The sequence below is a fragment of the Ovis aries genome, chromosome 13 (assembly GCF_016772045.2).
Source record: "Ovis aries strain OAR_USU_Benz2616 breed Rambouillet chromosome 13, ARS-UI_Ramb_v3.0, whole genome shotgun sequence".
Taxonomy (NCBI): domain Eukaryota; kingdom Metazoa; phylum Chordata; class Mammalia; order Artiodactyla; family Bovidae; genus Ovis; species Ovis aries.
In genome coordinates this window covers 72459280-72475695 of record NC_056066.1, presented here as the reverse complement: position 1 = coordinate 72475695, position 16416 = coordinate 72459280, and the positions used below count along the sequence as shown (strand labels likewise).

Genomic DNA, 16416 nt, shown 5'->3' with positions numbered 1-16416 from the left:
TGATTCTTATAGAAATCAATTTAGCGGTCCCTCCTGCCCTCCCACAGGTGTGTTTCTGACAAAATCAAGGACTGTTTTCCTCCTAGATACAGTGGTTGGTCCATCCAAGCTGTCAGGGTCCTCTTTGGAGACTCAAACTGCCACCTGCCAGAGACGTCAGAGGGGATGCTGGCTACTGGTGGCCGTCGTGCCCGCTGTGTGGATGATACTAATGATGTTGCTGGAGTTCCTGGATCCAGCCATGCCTGAAACCCTCTGTCCAGCCCTCAATACCTAGATATTTCAGTCTTTTTTTTTTTCCCTGCATCAGCTTCTTTGAATTTTATTCTTGTTACTTAAGAATGAAGTTAAGAGGTGTGACTATCAATATAATATTAACTGTAAAGGAAAAAGCAAAAAGAAACATATACCCCAGTCATTCAGAAGAAGTACTAGAATTCCCTTAAGGATTCCCCCCCCCCCCATTATACAAAAGAATTCTCTACTGTCTTTCTATAAGTCTTGATTGTTCAAACCAGTCATTCATGCTGAAAACTCATACCTTGCTCAGCATGGGATTCAGGATCCTTATGATCCAGGCCCTACTAATTCTTTCACGTCCTCTCTTCCTATGCGACTCCATGTTCTTTCTCTCCAGCCTAGTAAGGGCGACCCACATGCCACACCTGAGCACAACATGAGCCTCCTGCTTCTTGCTTTTGTACATGCTGTTCCCCAGCCTGGAAGGTCCTTTTCCGTGCTGGTCTGCCTGCCAAAGTCCCTCCTATCCTCAAAACTCTAAGTCAGTCACCACCCTCTCCCCTCCCAGCTTAAGCAAGACACAATATTTTTTAAATAATATGATTCCACTTATATGAAATGTGAAGAAGAGGCAATGATACAGAGACGGAAACTAGATTAGTGGTTGCCTAGGGCTAAAGATGGGGGTGGGGTTGGGAATGATGACTAAAGGGTATAAGGTTTCTTTGTGGGGTGATGAAAAGGTTCTAAAATAACTTGTGTTGCTGGTCACATAGCTCTGTGAATATTTTAAAAGCTACTGAACCGTATACTTTAAATAGGTGAATTGCATAGTAGGTGAACAATATTTCAATTTCAATAAAGCCCTTTTTTTGACCGTGTCAAGTAGCTTGTAGGATCTTGGTCCCCCAACCAGGAACTGGACCCAGACCCCCTGCAGTGGAAGCATGGAGCTCTAACCACTGGGAAACCAGGGAATTCTCCTTCAGTAAAGCCTTTAAAAGGTAAGACTATACTATTAAAAATAAAAATAAAATAATATCACTATATTATAAACAGAGCTTCAGAAGTAAGTAGCATAAGAACATAAACTTCCCTCCATGCCCACCCCCCATATTCTGCAGACCCCCATGCAAGTAACCAACAGAGCCCAGACCCTGCACCTGAGCAGAGGGTCCTCCCTTCTTTGCCGTAACCCGGCAGGAACCATGGCGGGTAACAGGGACTCACCGTGGGCAGCTGCCCTGATAGCAGGTGGCTGTCCTGGGCCAGCATGTTGGACACCATGATGGCTGGGAGGTCCATGGCCTGGTAGGAGTAAGCAGGGAGCAGTCCGTTGGGCGTGAGGCCGTGGCACAGCGAGTGGTAGCCGGCTTCGTGGTCCCCCAGGTGCAGGAGGGATGGCTCGGGGAGGTTGGGAGGTGTTATTGGGGGGATCTCATAGTCTTCGTTGCTCTCGTTCTGGCTGTTGAAGGTCTAAAATATCAAAAGGGCAGGCTATTGCAGGTCAATGTTGTACAACTGCAGAACAGGCTTGACAGCACCAGTGACAGCCACAGTGACCAGCCCTTAGCAAAGCAGAGAGGGGGTGGTCCCTCTGCAAGGCACACAGTCGAGATGTTGCAGTCAGACTCCCGACCCATCCCCAGTGGGTGCTTCCTCCTGCTGGACAGTCTGTAACAGAAACCTGCCCTCCTGGAAAGTGGGGCCACCACCTGCTCACCTGTTTTTTGTTTTCCCACCAGATCTGGCCACTGCAGCCCACCATGAATCCATCTGTCTACATCCACCCATTTTACAGATGGATGAACTCAGGTCCTGGAGGAAAGTGGCTCATGCAGGGTTAGTAAAAGAGCCAGGAGTGGAGCTGAAGTATTCTGGCCCCATGCCTGGTGGTCTTCTAGGGCAGCTGGATGACTTTCTCTTGGGTATCCCGATCTGTGCCCTCTCTTCGTCTTCTCATCTCGGTAAATGGTACAAACATTCCCCCGGGAACACACACTATTCCCCCAGGAGCCACACTGGACACTTTTCTTTCCAAACGTTATTTGTTCATCTTCCCTACCTCACTGCACTGACCAGGAAGCTCTAGTGCAATGCTAAGTAGGAATGATGAGAGTGGACACACTTGCTTTTTTTTTCTTGAGTATCTCAATATTTTACCACTAAGCACCCAGGTGGTGCTAGTGGTAAAGAACCTGCCTGCCAATTCAGGAGGCATGATCCTTGAGTAGGGAAGGCATGGCAAGGGGGAGGAAGAGGGCATGGCAAACCACTCCAGTATTCTTGCCTGGAGAATCCCATGGACAGAGGAGCCTGGCAGGCTACAATCCATGGGGTTGCAAAGAATTGGACATGACTGAAGTGACCCAGCATGCAAAATGTTTGCCATAGATTCTTATAGGTATTCTATAACAGGTTAATGGTATTCCTTCTTCTTTCAATTAGGCATCAATTTTTAATTTTATTGAATTCTTTTCTCCTGCATCTACTGAAAGGATCAAATGAGCCTTTTCTCCTTTAATTCAGTTAAATATGGTAAATTGCTACACTTGGTTTTCCTAATGCAAAAGCAACCTTGTATTTCTGCATTGGACCCTACTTGGCCGTAATGCATTTCTATTTTATCCATTATTACATTTTGATCGCTGGTATTTTGTTTAGGATTTTTGCATCTAGTTCATGAGTGGGATGGGCCTATGATTTTCCTTTTCACACTGCTCCTATTGGGTTTCAGCACCAAGGTTATGTTAGCCTGGAAAATCATTCTTCCTTTTCTATGCTCTGAGAGTGATTAGACCTAGGAGAAGAGTTATATATGAAATGCAAGATGGATCTGAGACAACATGAAAGAGAAGTTTCAAGACATAGAGGAAAAAGTGAGGAAAAAATGGACATCTCTTTAATCAACAGACTGGAGGGAGAAGAGTGAGAATGAAGCAGAGGAATAACTGAAGAGATAATGACTGGGAATATTCCAGAACTGATGAAGGACACTAAAAGGTACCGGTGAATATGATGGTGACCTGTGGTCACCTGTCTATGACAAAAGAGGCAAGAATATGTAATGGAGGAAAAACAGGCTCTTCGATAAATGGTGCTGGGAAAACTGGGCAGCTACACGCAAAAGGATGAAATGAGAACACTAACACAATACATGGAATAAACTCAGATGGACTGAAGATTAAAATGTAAGACTGGAAACTCTAAAACTCTGGGGGAAAAACATAGACAGAACACTATTTGACGTAAATTGCAGCAAGATCTTTTTTGGTCCACTTCCTACAGTAATAAAAATAAAACAAAAATAAACAAATGAGATCTAATTAAACGTAAAAGCTTTTGCACAGCAAAGGAAAACATAAAGAAAGCAAAAAGACAACCCTCAGAATGGGAGAAAATCTTTGCAAATGAAGCAACTGCTGAGGAATTAATCTCCAAAATATACAAACAGCTCCTGCAGCTCAATATCAAAAAAAGAAATAACCCAGTCAGAAAATGGGCAGAAGATCTAAACAGACATTTCTCCAAAGAAGACATGCAGATGGCCAGAAAGCGCATGAAAAGATGCTCAAATTACTAATTATTAATATTAGTGAAACTCAAATCAAAACTACGCTGAGATTTCACCTCACATTGGTCAGAATGGCCATCAACAAAAAATCTATAAACAATAAATGCTAGAGAGGGTATAGAGAAAGGCAACCCTCTTACACTGTTGGTGGGAATATAAATTGATACAGCCACTATGAAGAACAGTATGGAGGGTCCTTAAAAATCTAAAAATAAAACTACCATATGACCCAGCAATCCCACTCCTGGCCATATACCCAATGAAAACCATAATTCCAAAAAATAAATGCAACCCTATGGTGAAGCTGAAACTCCAATACTTTGGCCTCCTGATGCGAAGAACTGACTCATTGGAAAAGACCCTGATGCTGGGAAAGATTGAAGGCAGGAGGAGAAGGGGACTAGAGAGGATGAGATGGGTGGATGGCATCACTGACTCAATGCACATGAGTTTGAGTAGGCTCTGGGAGTTGGTGATGGACAGGGAAGCCTGGCATGCTGCAGTCCATGGGGTCACAAGGAGTCGGACACGACTGAGCGACTGAACTGAACCCTGTGTTCACAGCTGCACTATTTACAATAGCCAGGACGTGAGCAAATGAAATGTGCATCACCGGATGAATGGATAAAGAAGATGTGGTATGCATATATACAGCGGAATATTACCTAGCCATAGAAAAGAACAACATAGTGCATTTGCAGCAATATGGATAGACGGAGAGATTGTCAGATTGAGTGAAATAAGTCAGACACAGAAAGACAAATATCATGATATCACTTATATGTGGAGTATTATTTTTTCAAGGGTACAAGTGAATTTATTTGGAAAACAAAAGTAGAGTCAGAGATGTAGAAAACAAATTTATGGTTATCAGGAGATGGAGTGGCGAGGGATAAATTGGGAGATTGGAACTGACATATGCACACTCCTATATATAGAACAGATAACTAACAAGAACCTACTGAACAGCACAGGGAATTCTACTTAATACTCTGCAGCGGTTTGTATGGGAAAAGAATCTAAGGAAAGATACACATACACATGTACACGTGTACGTATAACTGATACACTTTGCCGTATATCTGAAATGAAGACAACTTTGTAAATCGACTATACTCCAAAAAAGTTTAAAAAAAAAATTGCTAGGGCAGTTCAAGCCCATTACAATATCCGGTTCTTGGTAGACTCTTAATAAATATTTGTTGGATGAGGAGTGGGATGGGTAGGAGTTATGGCGGGAGACTAACTGAATTCTGCCAAGAAAATGCACTAGTCATAGCAAATACCCTTTTGCAGCAACACAAGAGATGAGTTTATACATGTTCATCACCAAATGGTCAATATCAAAATCAAATGCATTACATTATTTTTAGTCGAAGATGGAGAAGCTGTATACAGTCAGCAAAAACAAGACTTGGAACTGACTGTGGATCAGATCATCCGCTTCTCACAGCAAAATTCAGGCTTAAACTAAAGAAAACCAGGAAAAAACACTAGGCCGGCCAGGTATGACTTAAATCAAATCCCATATGAATTCTCAGTAGAGGTAACAAACAGATTCAAGGGACTAGATCTAGTTAACAGTGTGTCTGAAGAACAGGGGTCCGTAATATTGTACAGGAGGTGGTGAACAAAACCATCCCGAAGAGAAAGAAAAGCAGGTAGACAAAGGGGTTATCTGAGGAGGCTTTACAAATAGCGGAAGAATGTAAAGCAAGGGAGAGAGGGAACAATAAATCCAATTAAATGCAGAATTTCAGAGAATAGCTAGGAGAGACAAAAAGGCCTTCTTCAATGAACAGTGCTTAATAACAGAAGAAAACAACAAAAGGGGAAAGACTAGCGATTTCTCCAGGAAAACTGGAACCATCAAGGGAGCATTCTGCCAAAAGATGGGCACAATAAAGGATAAAAATGGTAGAGACCTAGTGGACACTGAAGAGATCAAGATGAGATGGAAAGAATACATGGAAGAACTCTATAAAAAAGATCTTAATGAACCGGATTACTGCAATGGTGTGGTTAGTCACCCAGAGCCAGACAGTCTGCAGTGTGAAGTCAAATGGGCCTTAAGAAGGACTGCCGTTAATAAAGCGAGTGGATGCAACGGAATTCCAGTACAACTATTCAGATCCCTAAAGGATGGTGCCATCAAGGTTTTGCATTCATTATGTCAGCAAATCTGGAAGACTCAGCAGTGGCCACAGGACTGGAAAAGGTCAGCCCTCACCCCAACTCCCAAGAAGGGCAGTACCAAAGAATGTGCTAACCACTGGACAGTCGCACTCATCTCCCATGCTAGTAAGGTCATGCTTAAGATCTTGCATGCTGGGCTTTAGCATTATGCAAACCAAGAACTTCTGGATGTCCAAGCTCGGTTTAGAAAAGGAAAAGGAACTAGAGATCAAATTGCTAACATTTGCTGGATTATAGAGAAAGCAATGGAATTTCAGAAAAACATCTATTTCAGTTTCATCAACTACACTAAAGCCTTTGATTGTGTGGATCGTAACAAACTGTGGAAAGCTCTTAGAGAGATGGGAATATCAGACCACCTTACCTATCTCCCAAGAAACCTGTATGCAGGTCAAGAAGCAATAGTTAGAATCCTGTATGGGACAATTGATTGGTTCAAGATCGAGAAAGGGTACGACAGAGCTGTCTGCTGTCACCCTGTTTGTTTAACCTATATGCTAAGCACATCATGAGAAATGCCAGGCTGGATGAGTTACAAGCTGGAATCAAGATAGGCAGGAGAACCATCAACAACATCAGATATGCAGATAATACTATTCTTATGGCAGAAAGCAAAGAGAAACTAAAGAGCCTCTTGATGAGGGAGAAGGAGGAGAGTGAAAAAGCTGGCTTAAGACTAAATATTAAAAAAACTAAGATCATGGCATCCGCCCCTGTTACTGCATGGCAAATAGAAGGGAAAAGGTGGAAGTAATGACAGATTTCCTCTTCTTGGCCTCCAAAATCACTGTGGGTGGGGACTGCAGCCATGAGATCAGAAGACGATTACTTCTTGGCAGGAAAGCGATGACAAACCTAGACAGTGTGTTGAAAAGCAGAGATATTACTCTGCCGACAAAGATCCGTATAGTCAAGGCTATGGTCTTCCCTCTGGTCACATATGGTTATGAGAGCTGGACCATAAAGAAAGCAGAATGCCAAAGAATTGATGCCTTTGAACTGTTGTGCTGGAGAAGACTCCTGAAAATCCCTTGGATATCAAGAAGATCAAACCAGTCAATCTTAAGGGAGCTCAACCCTGAATATTCACTAGAAGGACTGATACTGAAGCTGAAGCGTCAGTATTTTGGCCATCTGATGCGAACAGAAAACTCACTGGAAAACTCTCTAATGCTGGGAAAGATTGAGGGGAGAAGGAGAAGGGGGCATCTGAGGATGAGATGGCTGGATGGCATCACTGATGCCATGGACATGAAGTAAGGCAAACTCCAGAAGGTGAGGGACAGGGAGGCATGGCCTGCTGCAGTCCATGGGGTCACAAAGAGTCAGACACGACTGGGACTGAAAAACGACAACAATGGTGGGAGTGGGGACCACATGGTCTCTAAAACCCCTGCTTGGTGTCAGCACCTTTCTCCTTGGGTGCCTGTGGTTTGAACCTCACCACAACTTGTGGGCAAGAGCCCTGGACTGTTCTTTGAGGAGCATGCATGCACGCTCAGTCCTGTCTGATTCTTTGCAACCCCATGGATTGTAGCCTGCCAGGCTCCTTTGTCCATAGGATTTTTCAGGCAAGAGTACTACAGTGGGTTGCCATTTCCCTCTCAAGGGGATCTTCCCAACCCAGGGACTGAATCTGTCTCTCCTGTGCCTCCTGCGCTGGCAGGCAGGTTCTTTACCACTGAGCCACCTGAGAAGCCGGACTGTCCTTGATATCCACAGAAACCTGATCTGAGAGGATAGTGTCTTGCCACATTCATGCCCAGCCCTTAGACCCAGACCCCAAGCCACCTCTTGCTCATTGGATCCCTCTGCAGGGATGTTGTGAGATTATTTCATATTATCGGCAAATAGCAGTCCAGGAAGCAGCGACCCTGTTGGTGGGAAAGGGCACTGGGAGCCCTATGGAATAGGACTCAGTCTTCCCACACCAAGATCTGGCTCTTTCCTACCATCTGAAGTTGCTTCCAAGAGCTGGGCCAAGCTCACATGTTTGGGGACCAACCTCTGCCTAGCTGCTCTATAAGCATACACCCAAAGTCACATCTCTCTTCCTGCACGATCTGAGGTTGTCATCGCCTCTCTCTGGGCTCAATCCTCACTCTTGCACTAAGAGGGACAGGGGATGGGCTCATCCACCTCTCAGGTTCCATGGCTAATGATATACATTGGCTATTCAATCAAATCAATGAGATTTCAATCCAACTCGATGGGAGTCCCACAGCTGGTGCCCAGTACTAACAGAAGGACAGGGGAGGGGACCCAGGGAAGATCCAGTTTCTCCTGATCAACCTTGACCCATAAGTGGAAACCATGTCCTGGTAGGCCTCATTTCTACTGAAAACAACTTCATTGAGCATGGTTTCAATTTGGAAATATAAATAAATAACATTTACTGTACATTTAATATGCTAGTTATGAACATTTTACAGATAATTAATGTATTGAATTCTTACAACCTCTTCATGAAGGAGGTTCTGTTATTATATGCCCATTTTACAGATACAGAAACTAAGGTACAGAGAAGGGAATTTACTTGCCCAAAGTCACACAGTTAGAAAAAGGTCTCACTCCCTCCACTGTCTGCAAAGGAAGGCAACGTTTTCTAGTCTGTGACATGGATCCTGGGACTCTGGGTCCTTATAATCGTTAGAGGCTGTGCCAGTTCATGGCCAAACTGAGGGCTTAAGCACTAAAAAACAAATTTTGGCCCAGCCATGATAACCGTAGCTATCGCTGTTATTGTTCACTCAGTCACGTCCAAACTCTTTGGGACCCCGTGGACTGCAGCACGGCAGGCTTCTCTGTCCTTCACCATCTCCCGGAGTAGCTCAAACTCATGTCCATTGAGTCGGTGATGCCATCCAACCATCATTTCCCACACTGGGTCAGGATTCCCCCTCTACAGCCTCACATGCACTCTCCGAGCCTTCTTAACACCTGCAATGATTTGTGACTCTTTCCTTACTTTCAGTTTATGTCCCCTTCCTCCAGACCCCAGGCCAGGGGTAAAGGCTGTTGTGTCACCAGTGCCTGGCACACAGTAGGTGCTCAATTAGAATGTGATGAGTGAGCACATGTAAGAGGGTGATGCACTAGGCTTTGGGTTTAGACTCATCTGGGTATTTCCACATCTGTCCCTCCCAACAGACCGGAAGTCCCTCAGTCACCTACTATTCACGTCTGCGGACGGCTGACTTCCTCTCTACTCCCTGCACCCACAACAGGTGCTGTCACAAGGCACACGACAGTGAAAGCCAAATGACTGCTTGAGTTCACACCTCTCATTCAAAAACCAAAACCTTAACACACTGGAACCAGCCCAAAGGACCAGAAGCCTTTTGCAAAACTAAGCATATGTTGTATCAAAATATTGGAATCACGATTATGACAATTCATTTAAAGAGGCAATTAGCACACTTAAAAATAACTACACATTCAGACACGTACATGCCTCCTCTGAATGCAATTAAATCCTAAATGCATGACACCTGAATACCAGCCCAGCCTGCTATGGCTTCATACTGTCTGTCAGTCGCTGGACCCGGCATTTCCACACCCACTGTCCATTTAACTCGTGAGTTCTGCAAAGAAGTGACTGTTCTCTCCATTCTGTAGATGAAGACGATGAAGTTCAGTGAAGGAAGGTGTCACAAGTAATTCTCGGTTGGGACTGAAGCCCAGGTCTTGTGACTCTGAATCCATCATTTTCCCACACTGGGTCAGAGACCTCTTCAAGACTCAAGTTCCTCACCTCCTCTAAGTAAGAGATGGGCCTCAGTGATGCCTAATTTGCTCTTCAGCACAGTGTCCTCATGAGAATACAGAAAGAGATGCCAGGTTGTAAAAGCTATAGAAGCTGAAATATTAGCAAAACCTTACAAGGAAACTTCTGGGAAGAGCTGTCTCTTCCTATCCACCCATCCTCTCTCATACCCACTCCAATCACATTTTCATCCCACCATCCACCAAAACTGTTTGTCAAGGTCTCCAGTAACCTCTGTGTTACTAAGTCCAATGGTCAGATCTCACTGCCCTCTTGCCCCCCTTGACCTTCTCAGCAGCATTTGACATACTTGGCCACCCACTTTCTCCTGGGAATAAATTTCTTCAAATGTTCTAGGACATCACAGATATTGATCTTCCTAAATCACTAGCCATTTCTTCTCCATGCCCTGTGCTGGTTCCCGTTCTTTCCCTCAACCTATTAATGATGTCACAGAGCTCAGATCCCAGACCTCTCCTCTAGACACACTCAGTCTTTGAGGATTTCATCCAGTCTCTTGGATTTAAATACCATCTATGTTCTGCTGACTCCCCAGCTTATGTGTCCTGCTCAGAACTCTCTTCTGAACCACAGATTCATGGACCCCACTGTTATTTGACACCTTTGCGTTTTAATGGACATCTCAAATTTAATGCATCCAAAAGAGAACCTGTCAATCCACGGTTTTCTCTTCCTTAGCTAATTGCAAGTCCAACCTTGCAATTGCTCAGGCCAAATGCCTTGGAGCTGTCCTTAGACTACTTTCTTTCTCTCATACCCAGCACCAAATCTGTCAGGAAATGCTAACGGCCCCACCTGCAGAACACATACAAATGGAACCACTACTGTCCAAGCCACCATCCTCGTCATCCTGGGGGCTGCAGTCGTTTCCTACCTGGCTTGCCTGCCTCTGCTGTCGCTTTGGTCTATTCTCACTCAGAGGCCAGAATTCCAAGCTAAAATGTAAGTCCATGTAATTCCTCTGCTCACCACCCTCCAGGAGTGCCCTTCTTACTCAATAACAGAGTCCTCCGCAATTCCATTCCTGGTTATAATCTAGAAAAAACCAAAGATATGAATTCAAAAAGATACATGCACCCCAGTGCTGACACTGGCATTATTTACAATTGCCAAGGTATGGAAGCAACTTAAGGGTCCATCAAGAGATGAATGGATAAAGAAGAAATAGCATACACACACACACACACACACACACACACACACACACACACACACACACACACACACACACACACTGGAAGGCTACTCAGCCATAAAAAGAATGAAATTTTACCATCGGCAGCAACATGGATGGAACTGGAGGGCATTATAGTAAGTGAAATAAGTCAGACAGAAAAAGACATAGACTGTATGATATCACTTACATGCGGAATCTAAAAAATACAACAAATTATAGCAAAACAAAAGTGAAAATAGAAAAAAAAAGACAAAAATATAGATAAGAAAGTAGCGGTTACCAGTGGGAAGAGGGAAGTGGGAAGGGGGAGTACAGAGTAGGAGGGGAAAAGCGTTATTATGAGATGATATGAAACCATGTGTGTGAAACTTTTGAAAACTGTAAACATAAAAAAACTGTAGAAGTTTTTTTATATTTATTTATGGGTCTTAGTTGTGGCACAAGCTTTCTTGTAGCACGTGGGATCTCACCTTCCCAATCCTCAATCGAACCTGTGTCCCCCACACTGGAAGGTGGATTCTTAACCACTAGGCCACCAGGAAAGTCCAGCACTGCAGAATTTAAAGAATCTTTCATTCAATAAAAAAGAACAAGAATCTTATAATGGCTACATGGCCCAGCTCCCCCACTCCCACCTACACCCCTTTTACCCATCTGACGTCACCTCTTAACATGCTCCTTCTTTATGCCAGTCTGGCCACACTAGGTATGGTTATGTATTCACACAACTCACTCCTTCATCCATAAGGTCTCTACTCAAACATTCGCTTGTCAATGAGGTCTACCCTCCCTGTTTAATTTAAAGACACAAATCATCAGCCATGTTCTACAATTGCTTTGTTTCTACCACTTACTAATGGCAGCTCACTCCAGTATCCTTGCCCGGGAAATCTGATGGACAGAGGAGCCTGGCGGGCTGCAGTCTCTGGGGTCACAAAGAGTCGGACACGACTGAGCGACTTCACTTTCACCTTTCACTTTCATGCATTGGAGAAGGACATGGCAATCCACTCCAGTGTTCTTGCCTGGAGAATCCCAGGGACGGGGGAGCCTGGTGGGCTGCCTTCTCTGGGGTCGCACAGAGTCAGCCATGACTGAAGCCACTTAGCAGCAGCAACATCCACACATTTATTGATTTATTACGTTTATTATGTATTACCTTACTCCACTAGAATATCTTCATTGAGGGGGAGATTTTCGCCTGTTTGGTCTACTGCTATATCCCCAGTTTCTTCAACAGTGCCTGGCATATAATGAGTGCTCAAAAAGTCTTTGATACAGAAATGAAGAAATGAACTGCTCAGCAAATGCCTGAAGAAAGAGTGGTAAGAAAATGGATGGACTGGCAGACCATGAAGAGTCCCCCCTTCTAAGGAGAAGGCTTACTCCAGGCTCTGATCCAAGGCTAAGACACAAGTTGTTTGAATCAGTCCAACATTCCCCCTTCTCAGAACTGGTGGATGAGAACCTGTAAGTTACCTCTGTGGGAGCGGGTGGGAGTGGGGAGAAAGAGACACTGCAGCAAACAGCAGGGCTAGGAAGTAGGGGTTTACCAACCCATGACATCTACCATACAGAGGCGTGTTAGGAGGCTGCCAGAATCAGCTTGTTTCTCAGTTCCCCCCTTTGTGCTTTTCTTTCCAAATCAACTAAAGAACGAGTTCGTTGAATCAACTATACTCAGAGCAAAGCAATAGAGATGCGGTAGAAGGGGCATCCGGGAAACTGTCCGGTTTTTCACACACCAATTCCAGGAAAGGAAGACTACTGCACTGATCCAAAAGACCTCTGTGGCTTGTCCTTGGGTCAGAAGGCTAAGTCTTCTCAGGGAATTCCTAGGAGGAAGAGTCTTAATTAAACATGGAAGCTGATGACTTCTTGAGGTAAGGGAACAAACAAGCAAGGGTGGGGGATGGGCCCTGGGCCTTGAGAAAGTGATGGAGAGGAAGGAGTCTAAGAACACCCAATGGACCAGAGCCTGTTGCAGTGATAAGCCTGTGTTCCATGAAATGACCAGAACAGACTCATTTGCTTACCACAGTAAAATAAAATGACAAGTGAATCGATTAGCCATAGGAACTAACATGGTTGTAATATAGGAAGTAAAAAAATAAATACGTGTGTGTATACGTCCTAAGTTGCTTCAGTTGTGTCCGACTCTTTGCAGCCCCATGGACTGTAGCCTGCCAGGCTCCTCTGTCCATGGAATTTTCCAGGCAAGAATACTGGAGTGAGTTGCCATTTCTTTCTCTAGGGAATCTTCCTGGCTCAGGGATCAAACCTGTGTTCCCTCTGTCTCCTGCTTTGGCAGGCAGATTCTTTACCACTAAACTACCTGGGAAGTCTATATATATATATATATATATATATATATATATATATATATTCTTTCAAATAACCCTTTCTGAAACAAATAGTCAAAGTTCAAACCTAGAGAATGATTAAAAAAAATCAAGAAAAGGATTCTAGAAAGAGTAGTGAGCTGAAAAATTACAATGTATATGAATTCAAAATAGCTGTTCATAAGGTGACTATAGTATTCAATATGTAATGTGACTATATTGGTTCCTAAAAGAAAAGGTACCAGATAGAATTATAAAATTAATAATGATCACAAACTAAAAATCTAGATTTCATTAGAACCTATGCCTTCCCTTAAGATTACCAATATTGATTAGTAATTTATATTGCAAGGAAAATTAAGTTTAAATACTTCTGTTATAATTTTAAAAATTTTATTGAGGTGACATTCAAACAAAAAGATAATTCTTTTAAGATTAACACTTGTGTGGCATTTAGTGCACTCACTCACAATGTTTTGCAATCACTGCCTCCATCAGGTTCCAAAATATTTTCATCAGCCCCAAAAGAAAACCCCATGCTTATTAAGCAGTTTCTCCCTAGTCCCCTGGCCTCAACCCCTGGAAACCACCGATCTGCATTCTGTCTCTGTGGATTCACCTATTCTGAATAGTTTAATATACGTGGAACCATACCATACGTGATTTTACGTTCTTCTTTCATTTAGCATAACGTTTTTGAGCATAATGTACATTATTCACAATGTAGCATTTATCAGTAGTTCATTACTTTTTGTGGCTGAACAGTATTCCGTTATATGTATATACCCAGTTTTGTTTATTCATTCATCCACTGATGGGCATCTGGGCTGTTTCCACTCTTTGGCTATTGTGAATAGTGCCGCTATGAACAAGTGTGTACATATATTTGTCGGAGTCCTTATTTTTAATTCTTTGGGGTATACAGCTAGGAGTGGAATTGCTGAGTCATATGATAATTCTATGTTTAACTTACTGGGGAACTCAAACTTTTTCCACTGTGGCTGCACATTTTACATTTCTACCAGCAATGTATGAGTGTTCCAATTACACCACATCCTTGCCACCAACACGTAAATTCCATTTTTATTATAGCCATCCTAGTGAGTATGAAGTGGTATCTTCTAGTAGTTTTGATTTGTATTTCCCTAATGACTAGTGATGTTGAGTATCTTTCCATGCGTTTTTTGGCCATTTGCATATCTTCTTTGGGGAAATGTCTAGAACTTTTTTGTTCATTTTTAAGTTAGGTTGTCTTTTTATTGTAGTGTTGTAAGAGTTCTTTACATATTCTACGTACTAGACCCTTATAAGATATACGATTTGCATGGGGTGGAAAGTAGAAGGGAGGTTCAAGAGGGAGGGGACATACGTTTAGGTACGGCTGATTCATGTTGATGTATGGCAGAAACCAACACAAAGCAATTATCCTCCATTTAAAAATAAAGAAATAATTTAATAATTAATAATTAAATAATGAAAACCTAAGCACAGAGTTTAAAAACAGATATATGATTTGCAAAATATTTTTCTCCTATTCTGTAGGCCTTTTTTTTTCACTGTCTTGATAATGCCCTTTGATACAAAGGAATTGTTAAATTTTCATGGAGTCCAATTCATTGTTTTTCTTTTGTTGCTCATGCTTTTGATGTCCTATCTAAGAATTCGTAGCCAAATCCAAGGTCACGAAGAATTACCCTATGTGTTCTTCTAAGAATTTTGTGGCTTTAGTCCTGAGACTTGGGTCATGGATCCCTTTTGAAATAACTTCTGTATACAGCATGAAGTAGAGTCCAGTTTCATTATTTTGCCCATGGTTATCCAGTTGTTCCAAACCATTTGATGATGAGACTGTTCTTTCTCTGTTGACTGGCCTTGGCACCCTTGATGAAAATAACTGCAACTAACCACAGACACAGAGGTTTATTTCTGGACTCTTATTTCTATTCCATTGGTCTACATGTCTAACCTTATACTACAACCACTGCAGATGATGACTTCAGCCATGAAATTAAAAGATGCATTTTCCTTGGAAGAAAAGCTGTGACAAACCTAGACAGCATATTAAAAAGCAGAGACATTACTTTGCCAACAAAGGTCCATCTAGGCAAAGCTATGGTTTTTCCAGTAGTCATGTATGGATGTGAGAGTTGGACCATAAAGGAAGCTGAGCACTGAAGAATTGATGCTTTCAAAATGTGGTGTTGGAGAAGACTTGAGAGTCCCTTGGAGAGCAAGGAGATCCAACCAGTCAAACCTAAAGGAAATCAGTCCTGAATATTCATTGGAAGGATTGATGCTGAAGCTGAAGCTCCAATACTTTGGCCCCCTGATGTGAAGAACTGACTCATTGGAAAAGACCCTGATGCTGGGAAAGACTGAAGGCAGGAGGAGAAGGGGATGACAGAGGATGAGATGGTTCAATGGCATCACCGACTCAATGGACGTTGAGTTTGGGCAAGCTCCGGGAGTTGGTATCAACAGGGAAGCCTGGTGTGCTGCAGTCCATGGGGTCGCAAAGAGTCAGACATGACTAAGCAACCGAACTGAACTGAACTGAATAGTATGAGCACTGTGTTCTGACCGTGGTGCTCTTGTACGAACCGGGAAGTGTTATCCAACTTTGCTCTTCTCTTGTAAAACTGCTATGGCAATTCAGGATTCATTGCAATTCCATATGTATTTGAGGATCAGTTCTTCTATTTCTTCTAAAAAACGTGACAGGGATTGCATTGCACATGTAGACTGCTTGGACTGTACTGCAATCTTACCAAAATTAAGACTTCTGATTCACAAGCACAAGAAGTCTTCCCCATTTATTAATCTCTTCTTCAGTTTCGTTCAGCAGTGTTTTGTAGTTTTCAGCATTCAAGTCTTTTACCACCTTGGTTAAATTTATCCCTAAGTATTTTATTATTTTGGATGCTGTGACATATGAAACTGTTTTCTTAGTGTTTTTTTTAATTGTTCTTTGCTGGCATATGGAAACACAGCTGATTGTTGAATATTGATCTTACACCCTGAAACTTTGCTGAATTCATTATCAATTTATTATAATTTTAAATAAAAGCAGAAATTCCACACCATTAGAGGAACAAAAACA

The 16416-nt window shown here is 42.8% G+C and overlaps 1 protein-coding gene across 2 annotated transcripts in view; it reads right to left on the bottom strand.

The window, feature by feature from the left end:
- The window catches only part of TOX2 (TOX high mobility group box family member 2), a 155300-nt gene that overhangs the window by 52416 nt on the left and 86468 nt on the right, over positions 1 to 16416 (bottom strand). For both annotated transcript variants that reach the window (XM_015099889.4, XM_042230163.2), the window contains exon 3: positions 1471 to 1716. In XM_015099889.4, the coding sequence (XP_014955375.2) occupies positions 1471 to 1716 (246 nt within the window). The remainder of the gene's footprint in view (positions 1 to 1470; positions 1717 to 16416) is intronic.